This window comes from Oryzias latipes, chromosome 12 (assembly GCF_002234675.1).
Source record: "Oryzias latipes chromosome 12, ASM223467v1".
Classification (NCBI taxonomy): Eukaryota; Metazoa; Chordata; class Actinopteri; order Beloniformes; family Adrianichthyidae; genus Oryzias; species Oryzias latipes.
Genome location: NC_019870.2, coordinates 13,695,016 through 13,708,759, shown reverse-complemented (window position 1 = coordinate 13,708,759; position 13,744 = coordinate 13,695,016). Strand labels below are relative to the sequence as shown.

General features: G+C 38.2%; 1 protein-coding gene across 2 annotated transcripts; it reads left to right on the top strand.

Annotated features, from left to right (window-relative positions):
- Positions 1 to 1,175: 1,175 nt before the first annotated feature.
- On the top strand, positions 1,176 to 13,642 carry LOC101160926 (unconventional myosin-Ih). 2 transcript variants are annotated; one of them, XM_020707677.2, is made up of 32 exons: positions 1,176 to 1,485; positions 3,578 to 3,739; positions 4,099 to 4,214; positions 4,924 to 5,122; positions 5,212 to 5,292; positions 5,405 to 5,584; positions 5,673 to 5,771; positions 5,846 to 5,959; positions 6,051 to 6,122; positions 6,197 to 6,316; positions 6,408 to 6,475; positions 6,560 to 6,665; positions 6,754 to 6,834; positions 6,925 to 7,016; positions 7,084 to 7,178; positions 7,324 to 7,370; positions 9,343 to 9,423; positions 9,506 to 9,611; positions 9,700 to 9,778; positions 9,889 to 10,002; positions 10,113 to 10,189; positions 10,271 to 10,339; positions 10,426 to 10,510; positions 10,614 to 10,776; positions 10,850 to 10,933; positions 11,798 to 11,891; positions 12,197 to 12,252; positions 12,336 to 12,471; positions 12,545 to 12,615; positions 12,738 to 12,835; positions 12,913 to 13,012; positions 13,092 to 13,642. In XM_020707677.2, the coding sequence occupies exons 1-32, from the start codon at positions 1,456 to 1,458 to the stop codon at positions 13,116 to 13,118; spliced, it is 3,102 nt and encodes a 1,033-aa protein (XP_020563336.2). In that variant the 5' UTR covers positions 1,176 to 1,455; the 3' UTR covers positions 13,119 to 13,642. The 2 variants fall into 2 exon arrangements, with proteins under 2 accessions (XP_020563336.2, XP_004074969.2); XM_004074921.4 differs by having other exon boundaries at positions 1,177 to 1,485; positions 9,700 to 9,817.
- Positions 13,643 to 13,744: the final 102 nt, after the last annotated feature.

Sequence of the window (13,744 nt, the reverse complement as noted above, 5' to 3'; positions counted from 1 at the left end):
GTCTAAAAGCACTTTTATAAAAATCCGTTTTTATTCAATAAGAGCTGTGACGTTACCAGAGGAAAAAAAAAACATGTTTACATATAAGAAACACAGTTGAAGTCAAACCACTACCTATATTCTGCATATTGGATACATAAAAGCAATTAATAAAAGATAAAAAAAAAACAGCAACAAGGTTGGATTAAAAAAAACCTGACCCGTTCCCCTTTCAAGTAATTAATTAAACTATTTTTGACAAACCTGACATTTTAGGGATTCAATGTGTCGTGTATAGTATTTTTGAGTGCAAATGTGTCTATATATACTAAATAATTTCAACTCCAATAAATTAGCATCGATAGATTTAGTAGATTTTCCATTGTAAAGGCTTCATTAAAAGGAAGATTTTCAGGTTTTTTAAGGGATTATTGCTTTTTAAGTTGTGTTTTCCTAATGCAAATGTAAATATTTCTTCAGGGCAACAGTAACTATATTCATTATAATAATAATGCTTTGTAAAATTCAAAACTTGGAATGCTTGGAAGAATTAAGATGCAGTTTTAAGAAAGAAAAGGAAAAGGGTTCTCTTTCAAAACCACAGCAAATGCTCTTAATTGAAGTGTGAGAATCTTTTCTTTTTCTAGTTTTTTACACATGCCCTTAAATTTAACACACATTATCATAAAAACTAAACAGTTTCATCTTTTGTTCTGATTTTGCACACCTTTTTGTTTAAAACAGACTCTTATTGTTTTTTGCACGTTAAAACAGGATCTAATGTGTGTAGGCACATTAGAAATTCAAATGTGTGTATTTATGAACATTGAATTAGATACTTCTTTGTATGGGATTTAAGAAATGTTTTTTCTCAGATTTATCTAATTTTTTCTCAAAACTCTTGAGTCCGCTTGGCTTTAATGAGGAGTTTGTAATTAGTTGGCAATGCATCTGCCTAATCAAAGATCAGTAATTGAATACCAGCAATGTAATTTTGTGGGTTGAAGGATGAGAGTGGGTCTCCGGGTGGATCGTGTTACCTTATCCTTGTATTACATACCTGCATACGTACACATACATGCACACGCACTTCTTTGAACACACAGTTCAACACTCAGGTGGAGCGCTGAATAAATGTTTGCTGCCTGGGTTTCATGAATCTTTAAGCAGCCCAGTGCTTCCAGAGGCAGGTAGCTGACACTGGGACAGACAGTGTGGGAACACCAGTAGGAAGCAGGAGATCCACTCACTTTCTCGTTATCTTCCTGTTTAGATCCATCCAATGCTGCTGCTCTAAAACAGTGGACCACAACCTGGAGAAGATCTGAGGACTGCATCGATTCCTGTTGCAGGAGCACTTCCAGATGCTCGTCTGTGGAGACAACCTTAGAGGCTGATGTTGTCATCCTGGGCTGTTTTTCATTGAGTGTTTGGATTTTTCTTGCAAAAGGATTGTCGCCTAAAACGGACTCCACCATGACGCACATGGCTTTGGAAGTTAAAGAGGTAAACTACAAAGTCTATATTGTGTATTTGCACCAAAAGAACTGAACCTTCAAATTAAAAATGTAATTTTATTGGTAAATTTGAAGACAAAAACTTCACACTTTTAGAATAAAAACACAAGCTGGGGTTGATAAAATACAACAAAGAGCAGTTGTGGTTCAGTTAGATGGCTAATAATTATAAAATCCATTGCAGGGATGCAAAAAAAATGATAATATTTTTAATTTGTAATGTTGTCATGGACACATTTTTTTAATGTGAAATTGCAATTTGCAACAGTTACGTAAAAAAACAAAAAAAAAACTGCATTTTATGTCACATTTGTCCAGTTACATCAAAAAGGGGCAGGTGGACTGAGTAATCAGCCTGCAGCTTCTTACAGGATACACGTTTGTAACTGTACCAGCAGAGGAGGTGCACCATTTGAGTGCCATTGAGGTTTGTTGAAGGTCAGGTTTCTCTAGATGCCCCTTAAAAGTGTGTTGCCCCTGGCGATGTGTGGTGTCAGCCAAAGGCCCACGAGGAGTGCTATCTCTTTCAACAGCTGAACTACCACTTTGTGGCAGAGTAACAGGATCCTGGAGCTTTTTGGATGCACAGGGACAATGGGGGATCCTCTGGGGGGATTGTCAGAGTTTGACTTTGGAGTTTTTGACAAGACGTTGACTGAATTTGATTTATCTTTGTTTTTCTATATTTGCAGTGCACACCCTTTTGTTTACATGAATTACCAGAGTGACCTCTTTCCTGGTAACAGCAACTAAGGTCAGATTTCCGCTGAAAGGTGGAAAATCTCTGTTCAGATAAAACAGATGCCCACTGAGCCAAACATGCCAGTGGATTAAAGAAACAAGAGCATATCTGTATTAGAGTTTAAAAAGTTTAAAGTAGAAACTGTTACAAGATTACTTTTTTCATATTCTACAGCAACTTCTATGATTAATACATTCTTTAAAAAAGTTTCCTAATATATTCTAAAGCTCCTAGAAATGTTTTTCTCTTTATCACACATGATTTGGTTGCCAAGCAGGTGACACACTTTATTAATTCCAATTTTGATGATTTCTAAACGTTACTTCAGAAAATGTGTTAAACACAAGCGATGGAGCAAAAATCTATTTTTTTCTGTCTAGAAACCCCAAAACAGGATTTACTTCCTCAGTTTGAAAGCGGCTTCATAATTGATGATTTCCTATTAAAGGAAGGACATACAATAATCTGTCAGTGTTTCCTGTGTTTCTTAAAATATAACCAAACGTTCAGGTAAGTTCAGCCGAGAGAACGGGACACTCTCAGTGATCAGTGACTCTGACGGTTGGTCTATTTTTTTTTTTTTTACCGTTCTTTCTTCTGGAATATAATAAAAATAGAGTTCATTTTAAAACAATTAATATATGAAACATATTTGACTGTACATTTCTGCAGCGTTGCAAGCCCAGGATCCCATTTCCCCAAAAGAAAAAGCTGTCAGTTTGAGTTACTCCGGCTTGGTGACAGTTGAGCCCATCAGTGATGAAAGCCAAACTACTGAAGCATGGCAGAGTGTGGCTCTTTCATAGCACTCTAATTAAAGTGTACCACACTGCTGATTGTTATACCTGGCAAAAATTGTGTGGCGGATTAAGCAGCTGAGCAGAACCTGTGTTTAAACATACAATCAAATCACACGCATCATTTATTATTAATCCCTGATATTTGCTTCATATTCGACCAAGTATGATTTAAATCATTTTTTTAAATCAAACGAAGGTTCTTTTTGAACACCGGTAGAGTAAATTTACAGATTTTGAGTGAAAACAAGCAAGAGTGGCACCAAAAGAGATTAGATAAGTGGGTCTGACTTTAGACGTGAGCATGGAGGACGTGAACAAGGCCACTGCCTAGAATTTGGAGATACTGTGACAAACACGCAGGAAATAAGTCAGCCTGCCTCCGACTGTGTGCTTATCAGAGAATGTGACAGATAACCTTTGAGTAAATTATGGCATAAGGAAATGGTGGGACACGAAAAATGTGGATGGGAGGGGAAGGACCTGTAATGTTCAATTGGGTCTCCTGGCAAAGCCACTTACGTGCTCTTACTTCAACACAGAGCCTGGATGAGCGGTGCAATCAGATCCTGAAGAACATGGAGGCTTCTTTGACGGCTCGTGATCGTGTGGGCATCCAGGACTTTGTTCTCCTGGATCCCTACACCAGTGAAACGGCTTTCCTGGACAACCTGAGGAAACGCTTCCATGAAAACCTCATCTATGTGAGTCTTTCTCATACTTTGGTGTTTGATCCTATCACATCCTCAACCTTCAACCCCAAAAGTTCTAGTGCTGCATCACTAAATCTGTTGCTTGTGTTGCTGAGATTGCAGCTCTGGTTCTTTTTATATATGGGGTGATTGCCATTAAGGTCAGTCCAGCCTGCTGGACCATGACAGGTGATTAACTCAGGTGATTGCTGCCGATGAAGGACACAGCTAAATCTCATGAAGCAGTATGATGCATGGATTACACTGTGCCTCAGACCTCTAAAAAACACTCTTTTAAATCATTGTGACAAAAAAAAAAAAAAGATTTTAAAATCTTCAAAAGTTTTACTGAAATTTGTGTGTGTCTTCAGACCTATATTGGGACTCTTCTGGTGTCGGTCAATCCGTATAAGGAGTTAGACATCTACAACAAGAAACAAATGGACACTTACATGGGAGTGAACTTTTTTGAGCTGCCACCTCACATGTGAGTTTCTTCCTATCTACAAATACTGAACAAAAACAAAAACCTTATACCCTTGTTACATCTATACTCAGCTATAACTATATGCATTCGATGGCAACTGCTTGCAACTTTAATGGCAATTGAAGTTTTTGGAAATATCAACACAAACCAAAGAAAGAATGATGGTCTTTGGGGGCATTTCTCTTTAAATTATTAATTGAGATGTTTAAAGTTTGTGACAAGAAAAATGTGATTAATCAAATATATTCCATCAGGTCCCCCCCCAAAAAACATTTTTTTTAAAAGTACAGCTGCATAGTAGGTTTTTGCCCCTTGTCTCCTTTGAATCCATTTAAAAGACTAAGGACCAGATTATGGCAAATATGCAAAAATATGTATCTAAAAGAAAAAACTCGATAGGGTTGGGATTGTTATGTTCACTTTTTTTCCACTCCTTTTCATCCAATAAATCAAACTCTACTTGATTTCAATTAATGGTTATTATATTTAAAGAATGTTATGTGGTGTGTGTGTACGGTATGCATTACTGCAATGACATCAATTTATGATTTTAAATAATTAAACTGTCAAGAAGATGGAATCATCTTCTAACATCTTCTAAGACTGAAACAAAAGAAAGAAATTATTTTAGAAAGTCGCATTTTCTGCAGAAAAGCCTTTTTTATAAGAAAACTACATTTCTGCAATTAACTAACTTTTTCTGTTTCAGTTATGCTCTTGCAGACAACGTTTTCCGCACCATGCAGTCTGAGTCCAACAACCACTTCATCCTGATCTCAGGGGAAAGTGGAGCTGGAAAAACTGAGGCTTCTAAGAAAATCCTTCAGTTCTATGCTGTCAGCTGTCCGAGCACTAAGCTCCTGAACAACGTTCGGGACAGGCTGCTTCTCTCAAACCCAGTACTTGAAGTGAGTGACACGTCCTAAAAACAATCTTTATATGAAATCATAAGCTTTAAAACAAATGAATCCCCCTTTTTTTGTGGCCAACCTTCCAGGCCTTTGGAAATGCCAAAACCTTAAAGAACAACAACTCAAGCCGCTTTGGTAAATACATGGACATCCAGTTTGACCATCAGGTACACCTGAAACTCTCACCTGAAATGTCTGTTCCAGCTTCTCACAGCCAACGTAGAGATTCAGATTTTAACAGGTATTGATAAGCCTTTAAACATTTTCATTCTCCATCAGGGTGGAGCAGTCGGAGGTCACATTCTCAGTTATTTACTGGAGAAATCTCGGGTGGTCCACCAGAACCACGGAGAGAGAAACTTCCACATCTTCTACCAGCTGGTGGAAGGAGGAGAAGAGGATTTGCTCCGCTGGCTCGGCTTGGAAAGAAACTGTACAAAATATAATTTCCTGGTGCAGGTCAGACGAGTCAAATAATAATAAAGCACATTTTACATCTGGTGCACAACAAGCTTTTTATTGAAGGCTTGTCTGTGTTTTGCTTTAGGGAGGTTGTGCCAAAGTGAGCTCTATTAACGATAAAAGCGACTGGAAGACGGTGAGGAAAGCTCTGTCCATCATTGAATTTAGCGAGAGTGAAACTGAGGTAAACTGCCTCACCTGAGCTTCAGTTTTAAAAAAGGATTTTGCATCTGTTAAATCTGCTCTTTCTTCAAGCAGCAGCTCTTTGGAATCATTGCAAGCGTGCTCCACCTAGGAAACATCAAATTTGAAGCAAACGGGCAAGGATATGCCACTGTAAACAACAACCAGGGGATGCACTGGGTGTCAAAGGTGAAACCAAAGCATAAATATCAAAAAAATACCCTGATCTAACTAGATATTAATGTTTAAAATATGACGCTTTGCTCATGGTTTTATATAGCTGTTGGGGATTCCTAACCAGGTGCTGCAACAAGGTTTAACCCACAGAAAAATTGAAGCCAAAACAGAAGAGGTGATGCTTCTAAAATATAAAACAATTAATCAAATCTGATGTGTTTTATAAGCATTTCCTAATGTCATGTTTAGGTGCTCAGTCCTTTCTCTGTAGACCATGCAGTCTATGCCAGAGATGCCCTTGCCAAAGCCATCTATGGGCGCACTTTCAACTGGCTGGTCAACAAGATCAATGAATCCCTGGCTAACAAGGTGAATGCTTTTTTTTACACATTCAGATAAATCCAAGGCAGCAGTTTGACAAAGCATGGTACCTTTATCTACCTGAGTTTTTCCTGTTCAGGATTCATCGAGGAAGACAGTGATTGGTTTGCTGGACATCTATGGTTTTGAGGTTTTTAACCTGAACAGGTTAGAATTTGCCCATTCAGAGAGATTTTGATGCATTTGATAGGGACGGCACTTCCTGATACTTTTTTCTTTCTTTTTTTTAAGCTTCGAACAGTTTTGCATCAACTACTGCAATGAGAAGCTCCAGCAGCTTTTCATCCAGCTGACCCTTAAATCGGAGCAGGAGGAGTACGAGACGGAAGGGATTGAAGTAATCACAGTTACTCAGTTATTCTCTCGTGGCACGCGGTTGATTACAATCCATAATTATTCTTTCTATTTTCCTCCTCATCCTGTAGTGGGAACCAGTGCCATATTTCAACAATAAGATCATCTGTGAACTTGTAGAGGAAAAATTCAGAGGAATTATATCTTTACTGGTGAGGCTTAAAATGAAGGATCTTCTGCCTTCTGCAAGAGAAACACATGTTCTGAACCTAACTGTGACAAGACTCCTGGTTTAATGATAGGATGAGGAATGTTTGCGACCTGGAGAAGCCACAGACTTGACTTTCCTGGAGAAGATGGAGGAAGAGATTGGTGGTCATCCTCATTTCACAACGTAAGACTTGTAAAACAGAAAGTCAGCAGTAAATATAAATGAAACTAAAACGTTTATCCTCGTGCAGACACAAACTAGCAGATAAAAAAACCCGGAAAACTTTGGAAAGAGGAGACTTCCGCCTATTGCACTACGCTGGGGAGGTCACATACTGTGTTGTCGGTGAGATATTCCATACAGCCACTGCTTTTTTGCTGTTATAACATGATTTAAACCCATGCTATAAATTCAAATATAAATTCCAGAACCGAAGTCACATTTTTAAAGCTTATTTGTTATTTTTACCATTTTTTTTCTTTGACTTCAGGATTCTTGGATAAAAACAACGATCTTTTGTATCGCAGTGGAAAAGAGGTACATTTTATTTAGTGTCAATAAACTGGAAATATATCTCCTGCAAAGGTTTCTGAGCATTTGGGTTAATTAAATGGAATATGTTTCTGGTTATTATGCAAACACATAAACACATCTGAAAGGACTTATAAACTGTTAGCATGAAAGAAAAAAAAACTTACAAATTGTGCAAAAAACTGAATTGCACATTTTATTGATTGTTCTAAATGTCTCCTATAGTAAACATGGAAAATATAAGGATCCTTCAGTTATATTTTTTAACTTAAATATTTTAACTGGCAGAGTTGGAATTCTTTTAGTGTTGATTTTTTAAACAACTTGCTTTCTCTTTTTAGGAATAATCTGTTTCTAAATGAAATATTGGGATGTGTTTTCTAAAAAGTCAGAATGGTTGAGACTGCAGAGACAATTCATTTCCAAATGCACAATCAAGCTGATCCATGAGATTGTGGGTCATAGAAAAAAGCTCCTCAAAGCTGTTCATGACCTGTACAGTTTTAGGGATCACAGCAGTAACAATTGTGCCATCTTAGATGACCCCACCCTTATATTGGCGTGTTCTCCCTACCATGACAAAGGTGGATAAAGGTGGAAAGATTTCATGTAATCCATGGACACCAGTGAAGATCACAAATCATTGAAGAAAAAAGGTTCAGTGCACTGTCTAGTGGGTCTAGATGACCCAACTCCCAATGGTAAAGTGCTTAGGATAGCACAAAGGTTAAAGCAAACAAACAAAAAAATCTGTCAACAGAGCGAGAAAAATGGTCTAACCAAAAACTTTTATTTTAAGAAAAACAAAATACTAGCCACAAAGACACATTTTAAGATTATCATTCTAAGATTATTTTGCTCTTGAGATTATTTTTCTTGCAAGACAGAAAAGACATTTTTTTCTTGAAACAAGGGTTTATTTACTTTCTTTTGATTCAGTATTTTTGCAGTGTGAGCTTAAACACATAAATTTATATCCTATACTAAAAAAAACTCCAATAGCTAAAAGATGACACTTAAATGATTGACTTTCAAACAGCTTATCTGTTATGTAACAAAAGGTTTATGATCCTGTAAGTGTAATCGATTAGGTTGGAAGTTAATTCATAAGAACATCCAGTGCAAAACCTGACTCTCAGAAAAGAATAGAACATTTTTCCAACAAAAAAATAATCTCAGTTCAGAAAAACATAGTGACGATAATTTTTTATTCTTAACATAACATTTGGTAAGACAATTATTTTATCTGGTCAACTAGCGGTTAAAGAGTCAGCGGTTTGATTCCCACAGCCCCCGTGTTGTGTGCATAGGCACCGTCCCTGCCTCCAGTGTGGCTCCCATGGTTGTGTGAATGAGTATAAATGTCCCGGTGATGGTCAGAGGGACCGAAGATGTATACTGGCAGCCACGCCTCTGTCCGTCTGCCCCATTATCATTATTATTATTATATCCTATTGGCTTTTTATTTTTTTTTAAACGGATGTGGGTTTTTGTATTCTGAGATTCTTCTGATACGTTGTCAGGTATAAATGTCACGACAGGGAATGAGGGAAGCACGCAGGTGCAGAGAGGAAGAGGAGGACCCAGAAGGTTCCAGGAACAGGCTTTAATAACTAAACAAAAACTACAAACCAAAACCACTGCTGAGGTGGCTAGAAAAACTCGGAACTTTAGACACTTGAAAAAGGGGGACATCAAACTATGGAGCAGCACAGGAGGAAGGGAAGGACAGGCCTTAAATACATTCAGACGAGACACAGGTGGAAACAATGAGGGCAGATGGGGACCAAAAGTAAAACTCGAAACAACAACGTAACAGGAAACCTTTCAAAATAAAACAGGAAGTGAACTCAAAACATGAAGAAACAAAAGACAACTAGAAAACAAAAGTAAAGAAACTAAAACCGTGACAATAAACAGTTAGAAAGTATTACTGAGTTAGTAAAACCTGTCAATGTTATTTTCTTGTTTCCATAAGGTTATGCAGCAGTCAAAAAACGCCATCATCAGACATTGCTTCCCCTTCACTGAACCAGACAGCAAGAGGAGACCTGAAACAGTGAGAAGATATTCTGCTGAAAACATCCACTGATACCAGTCAGGACTCACAGATCTGCTGTTTTCTAATGTTTATTCTATAGGTTGTGACCCAGTTCAAGAACAGCTTGGCAGATTTGGCTGAGATCCTCATGGCCAAAGAAGCCTGGTATGTTCGTTGTATTAAACCAAATGAAGCCAAGCAGCCAGGTGAGAGCTTGATTTCAACTTATCTGCTCTCTCCACCAAACACCGCAGTGAACATACTGGTCTCCTTACCTTTTACTGAGTCTTGCAGGACATTTTGATGACGTGTTGGTGAGACATCAGGTGAAATATCTGGGGCTGATGGAGCACCTGAGAGTCCGACGTGCTGGGTTTGCTTACCGCCGCAAATATGAGATCTTTCTCCAGAGGTACCTCCATTTTTCGGCTCTTCACTGAAAGGTTGATTAAGTTAACTTGTTTTTTCCTTTGTTGTGTTCAGGTACAAGGCTCTGTGTCCGGAAACCTGGCCAAACTGGAAAGGAACTGCAGCTGAGGGAGTGCAGTGCCTGATCAAACACTTAGGCTTCAAACCTGATGAGTACAAGTTGGGCAGGTGAGCAGACCTCAGGAGAAACTTTATCCCATGCAGTCCATAACGAACCCTCAACCAGAAAAAAAACATTTATTAAACCTGTTTAAATCTCATTTCCACTTTGTTTTGAGGACAAAGATTTTCATCCGCCACCCAAGAACTCTGTTCGCAACAGAGGATGCCTTTCAGGTCTGCAAACATAAACTAGGTGGGACAGCACTTATTAATTTCTGTTATAGAGAATTTCAAAAAGCTTCACATACTAAACTTTTAATCAAATGCTTTTTAGCAACAAGGATTCAGGCCAAGTACAAAGGTCATAGAGTGAAAGAAGGCTATCTGAGGCAGAAAGAAGCTGGTGAGAAGACAAGATTTTGTTTTTGTTATATTTTCTCTTTTCATCTAACAAATGATATAAATCAAGTTCCATTCATACTTAAACAGCCACAAAGATTGAGAATTGCTGGAGAGGTCTGATGGCAAGGAAAGAACGTGAGCGACGAGCCTGGGCTGTCAAGGTGATCAAGAAGTATGTAGAAAATAAACTGATTCAAGATTTTTTTTGAATGAAGCAGAAAAAACATTTGAAAAAAATCCAGTGGGGGACAGCGTAAACCTTTTGTTAATTGCAGGTTTATCAAAGGTTTCATGACCAGAAACCAGCCGGCGTGTGTCGATAATAGTGAATACCTGACCTACGTGAGGCTGAACTACCTCACACGGCTGAAGGAAAACCTTCCCAAAACTGTCCTGGAGAAAGACTCTTGGCTGACACCTCCACCCATCATGACAGAGGTGAAGCAGTGAGTTTCACAAAGTGCTTTCATTTCATCATAGATCTCACACTAAACGTTCAACCTTGCTGTAGGTCTCCCACCTCCTGAAGGCGATTTACATCCGCTGCATGGTTCGGAGGTATATCAGAGGACTGAGTGTCCAGAGGAAAGCACAGGTACAGCCCGCTTGATCAAAAAAATAAAATAAAAACATTACTAGACCCACTTTATGCCTATACTTGTAAATACATATAGAATAATTACACTAGTCATGTTCTTATGGAAGCAGATCTAATGACTGCATGAAAAAAATGAGACAAAGATGGAGTCGTGAGACCCATTCATTTGTGTTGGCCCAATTTTTGGCTTCCTGGCCAGCTATGCAGTCCCCAGAGCTTCTATAAAAATAGATAAACAGACAGGAGGAACAATCCAGAAGCTTTAGAATCCCAGACTTGTACTGGCTGGGGATCTAGACCTGAAACAGAACACCAGTGGGGGACCTTTCTGTGTGAAGTTTGCATGTTCTCTCCGCGCATGCATGGGTTTTCTCCGGCTTCCTCCCACCATCCAAAAACATGCTTCATAGGTTAATTGGTTACTCTAAATTTTCCCTAGGTGTGAGTGTGTGTGTGATTGTGGCCCTGCAACAGACTGGTGACCTATCCAGGGTGTCCCCAGGCTTCACCCACAAGTGGCCAGGATAGGCTCCAACAGCCCTGTGACCTTGAAAGGGAACAAGATGAATGAATGACTTGTGGAGATTAGGATTTAATTGTCACTTTAAATAAATAATAAAGAAAAATAGTTCAGTTTTTCAGCACAAGTTTGTTGACTAATGTTTTTTTTTTCTAATTTGAACCATTCAACATTGACGTAAGTGTGATTCACCTAAGTGTAAAGCTTCCTAGTGGTTACTTGGTGAACTGACCAACATTTTTGTATTAAATTTGCTTTAATTTAGAAGTTCTGAGGTTAAGTGTTGCTTAAAACTGAGGAATTTCATTGGTTCTACTTATTTATTTTTATTTTCTTCCAAGCTTCTTTTAAAATCCCTGACAAGCTCAATGTTCAAAGGAAAAAAAGAGAACTACCCCTTCAGTGTGAGCAGAACCTTTCTGGACACCAGGATCGGTAAATCAACAACAACATTTTCTTAAGATCAAGTGTAATCTGTTGGATATAGTGTGACATTGTTTTTTAAAATAAATAATACTTGCTGTCGTTGGAATGTAAATATAAATGTATTCATTTCTAATAGCCAGTGATGTAGAGATGCTCTCAAAACTCAGCCATACAGTTAGAAATAATTTACATTATACATTTTCAAATTTGATTTAGGAATACCTATATGGTTTCATAAAATAGTTTTTGTGTTTTTCTTAAAAATCCCGTCCTTGAAAATGATCTATTTTCTCTTTTGAAAATCATTCTGAAAGCTCTGGAAAACATAAACACCAGGGTCCTTCAGATGATAAGACACGAGCACATCAAGGTAAACAAAGATAAGCGTAAATATGCTGGTTGTTTAATTGTTTTTCGTTTGTCCGTTCTGATTTGTGTGCATGTTCTCCACAGTACAGCGTTCCGGTGGTGAAATATGACAGAAACGGGTTCAGGCCTCGCCTTCGACTGCTCATCTTCACTCAAGAGGCTGCCTACCTGGTAGAAGAAGCCAAGATCAAGCAGCGGATTGATTACAGCTCTCTAAAGGGTGACATAACTGTAAAAAAATGGATTTATAGTAGGGTATATTCAATTGATGGTTAACTTTATGGGTTTTTTAGGTGTTTCTGTCAGCAATCTGAGTGACAACTTCCTGATCCTTCATGTTACTTGTGATGACAGCAAGCAAAAAGTAGGTCCTTTCATGTATTTCTGTTTCTGCATGTCTGAAAAAAAGGAACAAAAATATTTAAAAATTCATTAGTAGATAACACAGCTGCACATTAAAAAGTCTGACTACATTTGGTCTTTCAGGGGGATCTGGTTCTGCAGTGTGACCACCTCTTTGAAGCCTTGACTAAGCTGAGTGTGATTGCAGACAAGCAGAACTGCATCAAAGTGGTGCAAGGAAGGTATAATAAATGGTTCTGTTTGTATAAGAAAAAAGCACAACTCAGCGTGAAATGTTTTTTTGTGTGTGTTTGCTCAGTGTGAGGTTTGACATCCAACCTGGCAGAGAGGGCTTCATCGATTTCAAGAGTGGTCAAGAGTTTATGGTCTACAGGGCCAAGAACGGCCATTTAATGGTGGTAAGTTTAAAGTCTGAGAGGGTGAAATTTAATTTTAAAGGCAAACAATTGCATAAAGAGTTTTCTGGGTTTTCTCCAGGAATCAACAAGGACTAAGACCAGATGAAGATGCAGAGGATGTGGAAAACTGGTGCTTTTAGATACCTAAGAGTTGCAAATCTTAAACAAACAGCCACACCTCCTCTGCAACACCACCCTGCTTTCAGCAAGTTTCTGCAAGCCCTTAAATATTTGGGAAAACATGCTATTACATAAATACTGCCAAGAATATAGCTGCACAAATCATATATAAGTCGAGCTGCGCAAATATTTGAAGCTTGTCTAAAACTGATTCCAAGGTTATAGTGCCTGAAAGTATTTCCTTGCTTTTTTAATGTTATGGTAAAAGTATAGCAATTCATCCCTGAATCAAAGTAATAAAAGCTGCACCGTTTTTAAAATTTTTTTTTATTACCGCATGCTAAAGCATGAACAAGCTTGAGTGTCTGTCATTAGGCGGTTGCTTCATGTCATAGTTGTGTTTTTCAGTGTGCTGAAGGATCATGTAGCAGCTACCCCCTGCTGGACATCCGTTTACCTTACAATTGTTTCCCACAAATCTCCTTTCAAAATAAAGCTTTAACACTCTTCTTTTGGGACATTTTTCTTTATGCTGGTGTTGGTTGAGTTTTAGGATACTATAATCCTTTCAATATTTCAGTATATGTTTGTATTACAACTTGACCCTCTATT

What these genes read in the sequence shown, in the direction of transcription:
- LOC101160926 (XM_004074921.4), top strand. Translation starts at nt 1,456, where the DNA reads ATGACGCACATGGCTTTGGAAGTTAAAGAG. An exon ending in TTAGCGAGAGTGAAACTGAG is followed by an intron (nt 5,772 to 5,845) that starts GTAAACTGCCTC and finishes TTCTTCAAGCAG; the next exon opens with CAGCTCTTTGGAATCATTGC. An exon ending in GTGTCCAGAGGAAAGCACAG is followed by an intron (nt 10,934 to 11,797) that starts GTACAGCCCGCT and finishes TTTTCTTCCAAG; the next exon opens with CTTCTTTTAAAATCCCTGAC.